Source organism: Myodes glareolus, chromosome 10 (assembly GCF_982192425.1).
Source record: "Myodes glareolus chromosome 10, mMyoGla1.1, whole genome shotgun sequence".
NCBI classification, from domain to species: domain Eukaryota; kingdom Metazoa; phylum Chordata; class Mammalia; order Rodentia; family Cricetidae; genus Myodes; species Myodes glareolus.
The window spans coordinates 5126569-5138820 of NC_142035.1; the positions used below are offsets into that span (position 1 = coordinate 5126569).

The window sequence follows — 12252 nt, forward strand, 5'->3', positions numbered from 1 at the left end:
AGGTGGCAATCCAGGTGGGCACCAGGGAATGAGGGGGCATCCTCCAACACCCACTACAATGAGCCCTCAACAGGGATGCTCTACCCTTGGCCATGACTGTGGGGTCAGGAGCCATTCCTTTCCCTTCTATATACCCCCCGGACCTGTTTTCATTATTTAAAAGACAAGATCCTGAAAGCCAGGTCAGTTGGCCACCTCTGTGTACAGGCATGTGTGTGTGTGCACAGTGGTACATGTAGGTGTCTTCCTAATTCTTCAGTTGTTCTCCACCTTATTTTTTTTAAGGTAGTGTCTCTCACTGGGACCTGGGAGTCTCCATCAATCCTTAGAGATCCTCCTGTCTCTACCTCCCCAGAGCAAGGATTATAGGCAGCTACCACAAGTGCTTTTATTGTCTAACTACTAGAGCTCCAACTCGGAGGGCATCACGCTCATGTGAAACACTCTTCCCACTGAGCTATCCTCCCAGTCTTGCTTGGGGGCAGTAATCATCCCTGATGGCAATGCTGAGTGGCCGCAAGAGATTCCCTATCACCCTTCAACCCACAAAGTATGTGTTGTCCGTGGTCCAACCGCTTTATGGAAACAACTTGCTATTGTGTGAATAAAGCAGGGGAAGAAAACAGCTCACTGGAGGGGAGACATTTGAGAAATGTCCCTCTGCACTCCTTCTTCTACCCCTTCCACTCAACAAGAAGTCCAGGGCAGAACAAGGGGTGCTGGATCTTGGTGGGGAAGAAGCTAAGAGTCCATTGAGTGGTAGACGGTAGCAACAGCCCCAGTTAAGACCGTGAGGTTGACCAGAAGGAGACTGGAGAGCTCTTATGAGGATCACAAGATCAAGAAGGCTCCCAGTTGGGGAAACTGACTATAGGGCTCAGGCCTGCTTGACAGAGGTTGGAAACATGGGAGCCCAGGCCAAAGGAAGGGGACACCCAGGTAGGTTTTCATTTCTCCATTATTCAAAACTCATCTCTTCCCAGCAGCTGCGAGGTACGTCCAGGACCAGAATTCCTCACCCACTCCTACACCTTCTATTCCAACCGTCTCTTCCGAGCCTACCAGTTCTACTACAGGGACCCCTCCTGCCAGGAGCCTGCCCACTCACTGCTCATCAAGGGCAAAGTCCATCTGCACCAGGCCTCCTGGATCACCCGGGGTGCCACCGAGGCCGACTACTGTCTTCACAAGGTGGGCATAGTCTTTCACAGCCACCATGCCCTGCTGGACATTGACAGACGCCTCAACCAGACCCAGGCTGGCCAGGACTGTACAGGAAGGCTGCCCCCAGACCGGGCCTGGCTGCCGGGGACACTGTATGAGCTGCTGAGCTCCCGGGTACCAGGTGACTGCATGGCCGCACTGGGCTTCAGCATGCATGAACTCAGTCTACTCCGCCTGCAATATCACATGCAACAGCTGCCTGGGGAGGCACCTCATCTAGTCAAGAAGTTGTTCCTTGGGGACATCCACACCAACTGGGCAGAGAGGCAGCACTACCGTCCCACAGGCTATCAGTGTCCCCTGCAAAGTGTTCTGGTGAGTCTGGGCCCCTCTGGGTGTGTTCTGGTGTCCAGTCCAGCAGGTCCTTTACAATCTGGTCCACCTAAGGGTCTCTGCCTGACTCTCCTCACTGCCCTCACCTCCAGTCAGCTCACCTCGGGACACTGGCACATTCTATTACATTTTATATAGTCTGCATATATTTATATTATATTCAGCAGATTATATCTTCTCCTTGGGCCATCTTTCCCCAGCTTTAGCAAGGTGTCTTGGTAGAGAACAACACCTCACCTAGCCATTCTCAGCATGTATCTTCTAGATTTGCCCTTCATAATTCTTTTTTTTTTCTTTATCTCTTTTCTTTTGCCCTTCATAATTCTTGCAAGACTCCATGCCTGTCCCTGCAGGGCACAATGGTTCCAGCTGGTGTTCCCCTCCTTGAGTCTCAATTTTCCTGGTCCTTCTATCCCACCTCCCCACTCTACCCACCTCCCAGGACACACTGCTGTTAGGGAGCCCACCTGTTCCCTCCTCACATGGGCATTAAGCACCCCATCAGGGGAGGTCTGAGGCTTCACCCAGCATGGGGTCTGGCATCTGACTACAGGCAGCATAGCATTGGCACATGTACTGGGACAGTCTGCCGGGGCTGCAGTACCCTCCTAATGACCTCCTGCAGGAGCCCAGGTGGCTTCCTGCTGACCAGGGAGCACACCACCGGTGTGTGTGTGCACACAAGCTGACACTGGAGCGTGCTGCACCAAACCCCACAGATATTATGGAGTCAGTATAATGAACACAGTAGACCTTGGGACATGGGCCCTCACTCTGACTACTTACAGCTCAGTGGGAAAAACAGTGGGGTTTTTGGAGGAAACAAAGGACTCTGGGTTAGGACCTGGGCCTCTCTTAACACGTGAATCTAGGGTGAGGCCTGCAGTTTTCATTTCTTTTTTTGTTTTATTTTGTTTCCCTCTTTTTTTGGGGGGAGGGGGTTCGAGACAGGGTTTCCCTATAGCTTTGGAGCCTGTCCTGGATCACTCTGTAGACGAGACTGGCCTTGAAATCACAGAGATCCGCCTGCCTCTGCCTCCTGAGTGCTGGAGTTAAAAGCAGGCACCACCACAGGGATGGGTGGACTTTGCGGTACTCTGGCCAGGAGCTGGTAAGGCACAAGCACACGTCCTCAGAAAAACGTTGGGAAAAAAATTAAACTCATAAAAGGCATGGCTTTAAGTGGAAGCCAACCCCACTGAAACAGCCTGAGGAAAGGAAGCTGTGACATTCGATGGCTGAGAACAGGGTCTTTACCCTCGAGTGATGAGTGCAAACAATGCCCCCAGCGTCTGGCACTGACAGTGGGACTGGGGTGATGCGCAGGAATTGCGGTGATGTCTTGCTGCTTGTTGTAAATGGAGATGGGAGAGGGTTAGGGCTCTACATTAGGAACTTCTTACTGGTGAACTTCATACGTATTTCCTGATAATCAAGTTGAGCATGGTAGCTCTCACATCTGCAACCCTAGCACTTTGGAGGCAGAGGCAGGGAGACTTCTTTGAGTTTGAGGCCAGTCTTAAAATCCAAAAACAAAAAGAAAAAAAAAAGAACAAAAAATCACATCAAGACAGGGAGGAATAAGTTCTGCCATCTCTATCAGTGCTATTTGATCACTGGGCCACCCTCCCATCATGTAGCATACTGAATACTGTGCACTCAAGCAAAGTAAAATGGGGCAACTTCTCCTCTCTGGTAGCTACTGCTTGTCAGATTCCCAAGGAGTGGGTACAAGTGATAAGAGCTAGACCACACCCATCTGCCCACCCTACACTTTCTAGCTGCCCCCAAAACCCAGGATATGAGAGGTAGAGAAGGAACATGCCAAGGTTCTCCTGAAGGGGGCCTGCTTTGGTTTTTCGGGACAGAGTATCTCTGTGTAATCCTGGCTGTCCTGGAACTCTCTCTGTAGACTGTAGATGAGACTGGCAACGAACTTACAGAGATCTTCCTGTCTCTGCCTTCCAAGTGCCGGGCACTGCCCAGTGCCCAGTTCCTCAGGGTTCTTTTCAATTGACCTCAAAATCAATCCCTTTTGACAACTGTCTATAATGCTCAGAACTTAGTCCTGAGGCACACATGGTGAGTTGATTACAGCCCCCACCTCCTTGTTCCAGTGGACACCATGAAGGCTGACAGCCTACTGTCTTCTGGGTAGAGCTCAGGGCCACTATTACTTCCCTTCCTACCACCCCACCAGATCTAGTGACCCACACAGGCTGGAAAAGTGATTGGGAAACAAGACACATAGAAAGATGTCATTGCAGACCAGCGCCAGATGCACAGACATTAAATTAAAGGTCTGCTCGGCAACTCCCCTCTTGGGGAGCGGGAGGAAGATCGTTGGAGAGGAGGAAATGCTGCTGCAGTCAAATCCCCAAATAGCTCCTCCCTCTCCTCACCTTCTGCTCTCAGGAGCCAGAGCCTTGCCTGCGACCAGAACCAGATGGTAAACACGAACATTTTTAGAGTTAATTTAAAACCAATTTGATCCCCAAATTTATTGCCTGGGTATAGAATAGTAATCAATCAGTCCGTTCTCCACCACAGTCATCCGGGCAGGCATCACCTCTGGAGCTTAATTAGAAACTGGTGCGTGCCATAGGGGACATGGCTTGGTGAATAGGCTCACGTCACCATGAAGTTGGCAAGTGTGAGGCTGGGGGCTTTGTCTATTAACACATGGGCCTCTGGCCTCTGTTGAGGACACCCAGGAGGTGGTTCATGGGGACAGAAGCTTTGTGTCACCTCCTTTAACTGACCCTGAGTGGGAAATGCCTTTTCTGTCCCCTCAACCACCTTCAAAGCTCTGCTATGCCTCAAACCACTTGCCCCAAACGACCGGCCAGCTCCTGCAATGTCCCTCTGCACAGGGGATGATGCACGTGTAAGGCCATGAGCGTGTCTCTGTACGTGTGGCAGCAAAGAGCCACTCTGGGACTATTTCAATGCTGTGCATTTGGTCCTGTCAATACACATTAGTGTGAGCATAGTTCAGAATGTGGGTTAAAAGGCCTAAATTAGAGGGAACTCTTATCAGCTGGCCTCCCAATTACTGACACTCCAGCTAACTGCCATTGCTTCCTCCATCACAAACAAGTCTGCCACCATTTACCATGGTTTCAAAGTGCCTTCGCGTCCTCCAGGTCAGAATCCCCCTAACAGCTAGGCATGATAGTGCTTGCCTGTTATCTGAGCCCTTTGGAAGCCGAGGCAAAACGGATTGCCTGGAGTTTGAACCCAGCCTCAGCTATACAGCATGATCTCTCTCTCTCTCTCTCTCTCTCTCTCTCTCTCTCTCTCTCTCTCTCTCTCTCTCTCAAAATAATAAAAATAATAAGAATAATATCCAGAAATGAAGCATGATATAGGATCATGTGTTGTAGAAATAGAAGTTCATCTCCCTCACAGGAATAAATATTAATAGTAAAAGCTTTGAAAGTGTGACAATCCAAACAAAAGAAAAAAATCCCTCCCCCTTATCTTTTCTGCTTGGACCCCACTCCCTAAGTTTCCCTCAGGGACAGCGGGAACAGAGTTGTCAGCTAGCTCTCAGGTCAGTGCTGAACAGTGACTATTCCAAGGCCATCATAGGCAGAGAAGGTTCTGTGTTGACTCCTGGCAGCAACTCCCTTTAAGGAAAGAAGAGGGAAGGGAAGGAAGGAGAGGGAAGGGAGGGGGAGATGGGAGGCCATGCCTCATTCTTTCCTGGCCTCTACTAAATATTTTCACTCTGAAATGTAGATTTCATGTCTGTTTCCTGTTGTTGGGTCTTAATCATTTTAGCAAAGCCTAACCTGGGATTACTTCAAGTAATCCAAAACCGGGGGAAAAAAAAAAAAAAAACAGTGCACACCTTGGGGCAGTGGAGGGTTCTGTAAACCCCAGGACTCCAGTGCAGCTGGTTTTGTCTATTACAGTGATGCTGGAGGCTGGGCAGGGTGATATATGCTCATAATCCCAGTACTTCAGGGACACAGAAGGAGAATCAGGAACACAAGTCCTGTCCAAGCTAAAAAGCAAGTTCAAGGTTCGCATGGGCTACATAGCATAAAGGTATCTCAAACAAGGCCAGCGGGGGAGGGGGCTGTGGAAAAGCTCACTGTTTAATGCAGTTGCAGAGGAAGGTCGAGGACTGGAATTTGGATCCCCAGATGTTATTTAAATGCTGGGTAGGTGTGGCAGCCTGCCTGTGATTTCAGTGTTCAGAAAGCAGAGGGAAGGGAGGTCCAGGGCTAGCCCGCTAGGAAACTTAGTCCTATTGGTAAGCTTGGGTTCAACTGGGAGACTGTCTCATAGAATAAAGCTGAGCAATGTAAGTGGAAGACCCCCTTTGTCAACCTGCAGCCTTCACATGTGGCTGACACACAGGAACACACCTCCACACCCACATCCCCCATCCCCCTACACACACACACACACACACACACACACACACACACACACACACACACACCACGTATACAGAACAGAAACCACCACAGTAGCCTTGGTCCTCCCCCTTGCAGAGGACGTGCTAACTGCAGTGAGGTTTGGGGACAAGTTCTGCAGGGCTGTGTTCAATAACGGACAACTGTGGCGAGCCACCTGGCCTCTGAGTCCCACTGTCCTTAGCTGAATAGCTGCAGGAGGGCTTCAACCTAGCCCCAGCTGTTGTAAGAGAGGCCGTTTGTTTGTTTCCCGGCTGCCTAGCAGCTCAGACCTGAAATGCTCACACAGAAACTATATTCTTTAAATCACTACTTGGCCCATTAGCTCTAGCTTCTTATTGGTTAACTCCTATATCTTAATTTAACCCATTTCTAGTAATCTGTATATTGCCACGAGGCTGTGGCTTACTGGGTAAAGTTTCGGCATCTGTGTCAGGCAGGGCTCCGTGGTTTCTCTCGGACTCTGCCTCCTTTCTCCCAGCATTCAGCTTAATTTTCCCCACCTAACTGAGTTCTACCTTGCTATAGGCCAAGCCAGTTTCTTTATTCATTAACCAATAAAAGAAACACATAGACAGAAGGATCTCCCACACCAGCCAGCAAGTAAGGATGCTGCAGAAGTGAAGGGACAATGGTGGTTTGCCTTTGGCAAACGGGGCATGGACTTCTAAATCTGGGGACCTAAGACCCATCTACGCTTCAGCCCACTCTCATTCATTCAACAGGCGTATGTTTGCTGGGACCCTAGGGTTGGGAGAGGTCAAGGCCACTGCCTAGAAAGTTTCTGCTACGTTCAATCTAATGCAGAAGGGATAGAGGGAGCGAGGAATGTCTATGAGGAAGGGATGGGACAGGTCTTGAGTCTGCTTTACAAGTGCAAGCCTTTATTAGACTGAGGGCCAGAGGAAGAGGCCTTGGGCCTCCTCGGGGCATGTGCAGAGGCCCAAAAGGAAGGTTACCTGATGTGAGAAGTCCTTATGTATATGTGTTGCTTTATTGGTTGATGAATAAAGCTGTTTCGGCCAATGGCTTAGTAAAGTCAGGCAGGAAATTCGAACAGAGATCTAGAGAAAAAGTAGGCGGAGTCAGGGAGATGCCATGTAGCTGCCAAAGGAGAAAGATGCCAGCTGCCAGTCAGAACCTTATCAGTAGGTCACAGCTTCACTGTGATACGCAGATTAATAGAAATGGGTTAATTTAAAATGTAAGCGTTAGCTAAAAATATGCCTAAGCTATTGGCCAATCAGTGTTGTAATTAATATAGTTTTGGTGTGATTATTAGGGTCTGGGCAGCCGGGAAATGAACAAGCAATGTCAGCCTACAGGGACCTTTCCTTCTAAACACAAGTACACCAAGAGGCCCACCTGCTAATGAATAGGAGAGGAGGGCAAAGAGAGCTGAGCAACCAGGAAGGGGGTCTCGGGCCCTGCACTGTGAGTCCATTCTAGCTGCAAGTCTGGCTCTGCCTGGCGCCTAACCGCTCTGCTTCAACCTTGGCAGCACCACACTTGGCCCTGCCTGGCCTGCAGTCTCATTGCCTGCTCCGACGAGCACCACCCACCTGTGCCTTCCCGGCCAGCTCTGCCACTGCACCTGGGCGGTCACTGGGTCAGCACGGGCTGCGAGGCAAGGCCTGCTGTGTTGTTCCTCACTCGGCTCTTCACCTTTGATGACCACAACCGCTCCTGGGAAGGGCACTACCACCATTTCTCTGATCCTGCTTGCCACCAGCCCACCTTCACCATGTCTGCAGCTGGCCACTACTCCAGAGGCATCCCATCCCCCAGGGTCCACGGTGGCACTGAACTGATGTTTGAGGTTACACGGGCCTATGTGACCCCCATGGACCAGGTCACTACAGCCATACTCAACTCCTCCAAAGCAAGCAGCTGTGGAGGCCCAGGGGTCTGGTCAGTAGGCACAGCGAGGGATGTCACAGCCACCAATGGGTGCCTACCATTGGTTATCAGGCTCCCACATATAGAGTATGAGCTGTTCAAAATGGAACAGGACTCCCATGGGCAAAGCCTACTTTTCATTGGGCAGAGGCCCACAGACGGGTCCAGTCCCGACACTCCTGAGAAACGCCCCACCTCCTTCCAGGCACCCCTGGTGCTCTGCAAGAGGCAGGTCCAAGGAACCCCCAGGCCCTCACAGCACAGGCTTCCAATGCAGAATCCCCCCATTGGGTGGGCACCGTATCTTCCTGCCATGCCACTCCCCATACTACTCCTGGTTCAAGGCCTGGCCCCCTTTGGGTGGCTATGATATCGGTCTTTGAGTTCCAGGTGGCCCACTGGGCACTGTGTGGCCCTGCAGATGCTGTTGTACTGCCACCGGGGAAAGAACAGCCCTTCTCCGCTGTTCTGCCTTGGATGAACATACGGCCCTGCCACCTCTAGTTCAACCTGTATCCCACAGGGCTCAACAGGACTGCAAAGCCAGGGGTCCCAGACCACAGGCCTAGATGTGGCTGCAAAATCTGTTGTTTCTGAAACCCTACCACTAGTTTTAATCCTGTCGTTGTGGTTGGTGTTAGCCTCCTAGCCTTCCCTGCCTGGGGTGTTGAGACAGGGAGGATGTCCTATGATGGTGTCCAAGGATGCTTCTTGCCGCTTGGCCAGGTTCTGGATTGTGGTGTAGAGATCATTAATTTGAATTTAGCAATACAAACTCAGCCAGGGCATGAATTAAAGATGCCACTTGGGGCTTTCAGACCGTCTCAGTTCTCTGGCAGAGGGCTTGTCTCTCCGGGGGCAGTCGGCTTTCTTGAGTTCTGCCTGTTGGCGTCATTGGGCACCTGCTTGTGCTTCTCGAAGTCAGACCTCAAGCTGGCAACACAGCACACGGGTAAATCCGGTCCCCCAGGGCCACAGAGCACGAAAAGAGGGCTTGATCTGAGCTGAGACCTTGGCCTTTCACTGCAGCCTGCGGCCTCTAAGTCTCCCGCGCCCACGCATGGCACCCGCAAGCTTAGGGCTAGCCAAGCGGGGCGCAGTCCACGGAGGAAAGCGCATTTCTGCCTTTGGAAACTAATTAATACTAATGATAGCTGCAGCACGATGTGCTCTGTAATTAGCCCCGAATATTCTTCCAGAAGCCTCTGCTGTCGACAGGCAGGGATGGGGAGGCCACCAGGCTACACAGCAGCATCTGGAGGTAGGACCCAGCAAGCCTGACCTCCCCAAGTCCCCACACTGTGACGCTAATATGTCAAGTTCTTGTCTGCTCCGGCAGGCTGTCATCACGGTGGGGACCCTGCTCATAGGCCTAGGGCCTCATTTGCACAGAGAGATTAACTGGTGTCCTGATGGGCTCAAGGGTTTTCAGGACTGTGAGCAACTTGTTCCCAGTTCCTTCCTCCTCTCACGGTGCCTCTTATCACAGATCTTGAACAATCCTATATGAGGCTAATGATGCATACAGAGGGAAGCCCTTGGCCTCCCTGAGACTGTGTGGGGCTCAATCAGTCCAAGAAGATTGCTCTAATTTATTAGCCCATCTTCTCAAAAAAAAAAAAAAAAGCACCAAGTTAATATTCTCTGTGGGTCTCAGACAGCTACGAGTGATCCTGGCATATTTACCAATGTACAAGAAATAATTAGATTATTTACAGTCTTGGACTACATGGCAGTGGGGAGGGGAGCTAACATGTAGGGATGGCAGTAGGCGCTGAGAATACAGCCATAGCTGAGCGGGCCTTCTATCAGAGGCTTGAAGAAGCTGAGCCGATGTTCAGCATGAAATTCAAATCTTTTAATAAAGTTAAACAGCCTGAAAAATGTTCTCATTGGTTATTAAAGTCAACCAACGGGATTACAGTTCCAAAGAAGAGATACAGGTGCAGAAAATAAGGCAGAGAGGTAAAGCCCAAGCCGCTGCACCTCCCGCTGCCCTGCTCCCTTGTCCCTCCACTGTGCCCGCTGCTCAGTGCACGCCAGCTCTGGCTACCCGCTGTCGGCAGAGCTCAGCGGGAGCTACCCACACCCTGGATGCACCTGCCTTTCTGGTTCTTGACCACACTGAGCAGGCCTGCCTGGGGACCTTTGTCATATGTCCTCCTCAAGGCCAGAAAAGAGCCAATTTAAGTCTCAGACTGAACGTCACCTCCTCAGGAAAGCCCATCATTGGAATGGCCCCCAATGGACCGCCCCTTGCTCTCTTCCCTCCACCATTGGTACCTCCCCCAATGGACCACCCCTTGCTCTCTTCCCTCCACCATTGGTACCGCCCCCAATGGACCGCCCCTTGCTCTCTTCCCTCCACCATTGGTACCTCCCCCAATGGACCACCCCTTGCTCTCTTCCCTCCACCATTGGTACCGACCCCAATGGACCACCCCCTTGCTCTCTTCCCTCCACCATTGGTACCGCCCCCAATGGACCGCCCCTTGCTCTCTTCCATCCTCCATTGGTACCGCCCCCAATGGACCGCCCCTTGCTCTCTTCCCTCCATTATTGGTACCGCCCCCAATGGACCACCCCCTTGCTCTCATCTGTCCACCATTGGTACCGCCCCCAATGGACCGCCCCTTGCTCTCTTCCCTCCACCATTGGTACCGCCCCCAATGGACCGCCCCTTGCTCTCTTCCATCCTCCATTGGTACCGCCCCCAATGGACCACTCCCTTGCTCTCTTCCATCCTCCATTGGTACCGCCCCCAATGGACCGCCCCTTGCTCTCTTCCCTCTATCATTGGTACCGCCCCCAATGGACCACCCCCTTGCTCTCTAACATCCTCCATTGGTACCGCCCCAATGGACCACTCCCTTGCTCTCTTCCCTCCATTATTGGTACCGCCCCCAATGGACCACCCCTTTGCTCTCTTCCCTCCATCATTGGTACCGCCCCCAATGGACCGCCCCCTTGCTCTCATCTGTCCACCATTGTCACATGTTGATCAGTGTTTGAAAGGCTTTCATTTTTTTTCATGTTTATTGTCTGGCCCCTCTGGAGAATGCAACTCCCAGGGAAAGGGCAGGGCCCCTCTCTGCATCTTCCCCATGAGGTCAGAAGTGCCTGGTGCCAGGTGGAAAGGACCTCAGCACATAGATGACTCTCAAGGGTACAGAAACTGGTGAAAGCCACAGGCCATTCGTGCCATCCCTGGGTGGGGAAGACTGAATCAGAGATGGGGTTGGTCATCTGTACCTTCCACATTGAGACATGGAGTTACAGAGAGGGGCTGGCTGGCAGGAGGTCTCACAGTAAGCAAAGTCTTGGGTCCAAATGGGGGCAGATGGACCCAGAATCCAGAGATCAGGGTTTTCTGAAAGAAGTGGGGAGGGGGCTCCTTGCTGCAACAAGGAATGTAATTTGAAACTGCTCAGCAAGTTGTGGACCACCTGATTAGGTATGCTGAGTCACAAAGGAGCTTCGGCTGGCTGAGCTAGGTCCCTTTGGAGACAACTGACAGAAGAAAGCTAAGAGCCCATCTCTTTCAGTGAGGGGGATTAGGCAGAGGCCGAGGCCTCAGAACCCCCAGGCCCTTCCACCCTTACAGAGACCCAAGAGTGCTCTCCTTAGCAGAAGGGAAGAGCCTACTCCTGGCTGTGAGCAAAAACAAAACAAAATTAATGTTCTCCACTGTATGTGCAGTCACGCTGAGAGGGGGGCAAAGCCCGTGGCGGTTGATAATTTCACAGTGTAAGTCCCAGGAGAGCAAAGGAGCTTTTTTTTTTCTTTTTAATAAAAAGTTTAAATTGTACACAGCTCTCGGAGGCCCATTAACTACCAGGCACTGCTTAGCAGAAGTTATTTCTTTGCTTTTTTTCTAAGCGAATGTGTTTAATCTCCCAGCGGCACCACCGTGCTGAGAAGCAGCCTGTGCCGTGACGCGAGGCTGCTCGGTGTGTCCTCTCTTGGGAGCTAGGGTGACTCAGGCGCTGGCTGGAGCCTCTGACGCAGGTAGAATTGCATTAGGGCCCTGGCAGGGGCCGATGCACGGCCATTAGTGTCACTGATGAGGGCTGGGGCTGGGGGGTTATTACCACTTACAGAGGTGGGCTCTGGGCAGCAACCGTCCACCTCCCTATCTGCTTAGAGCTGGTCACCCACTGCCACAGAAGACAGAAATCATCTGTCCACACTGAAGACCCCTCCTAGTGCCCAGGCAGCCCCCTCCTCTGCTAGCCACTCTTTGGTCATGGCTGCTTTCCCTATAATCCATGCTCAGCCCACTCCTCCCATAGCCTCCGGCCCTTGCTCAGCTGGGCACACGCCCCCATCTTCGTCACATATTTATCGGTAACATCCTGTTTATTCA

General features: G+C 51.6%; 1 protein-coding gene across 1 annotated transcript in view; it reads left to right on the plus strand.

Moving 5' to 3' along the window:
• The window catches only part of Apcdd1l (APC down-regulated 1 like), a 63358-nt gene extending 54974 nt beyond the window's left edge, over nucleotides 1-8384 (plus strand). Inside the window, exons 7-8 of the mRNA XM_087911401.1 lie at nucleotides 987-1539; nucleotides 7489-8384. Of these exons, the coding sequence (XP_087767527.1) occupies nucleotides 987-1539; nucleotides 7489-8256 (1321 nt within the window). The 3' untranslated portion in view covers nucleotides 8257-8384. The remainder of the gene's footprint in view (nucleotides 1-986; nucleotides 1540-7488) is intronic.
• The last annotated feature ends 3868 nt before the right edge of the window (nucleotides 8385-12252 follow it).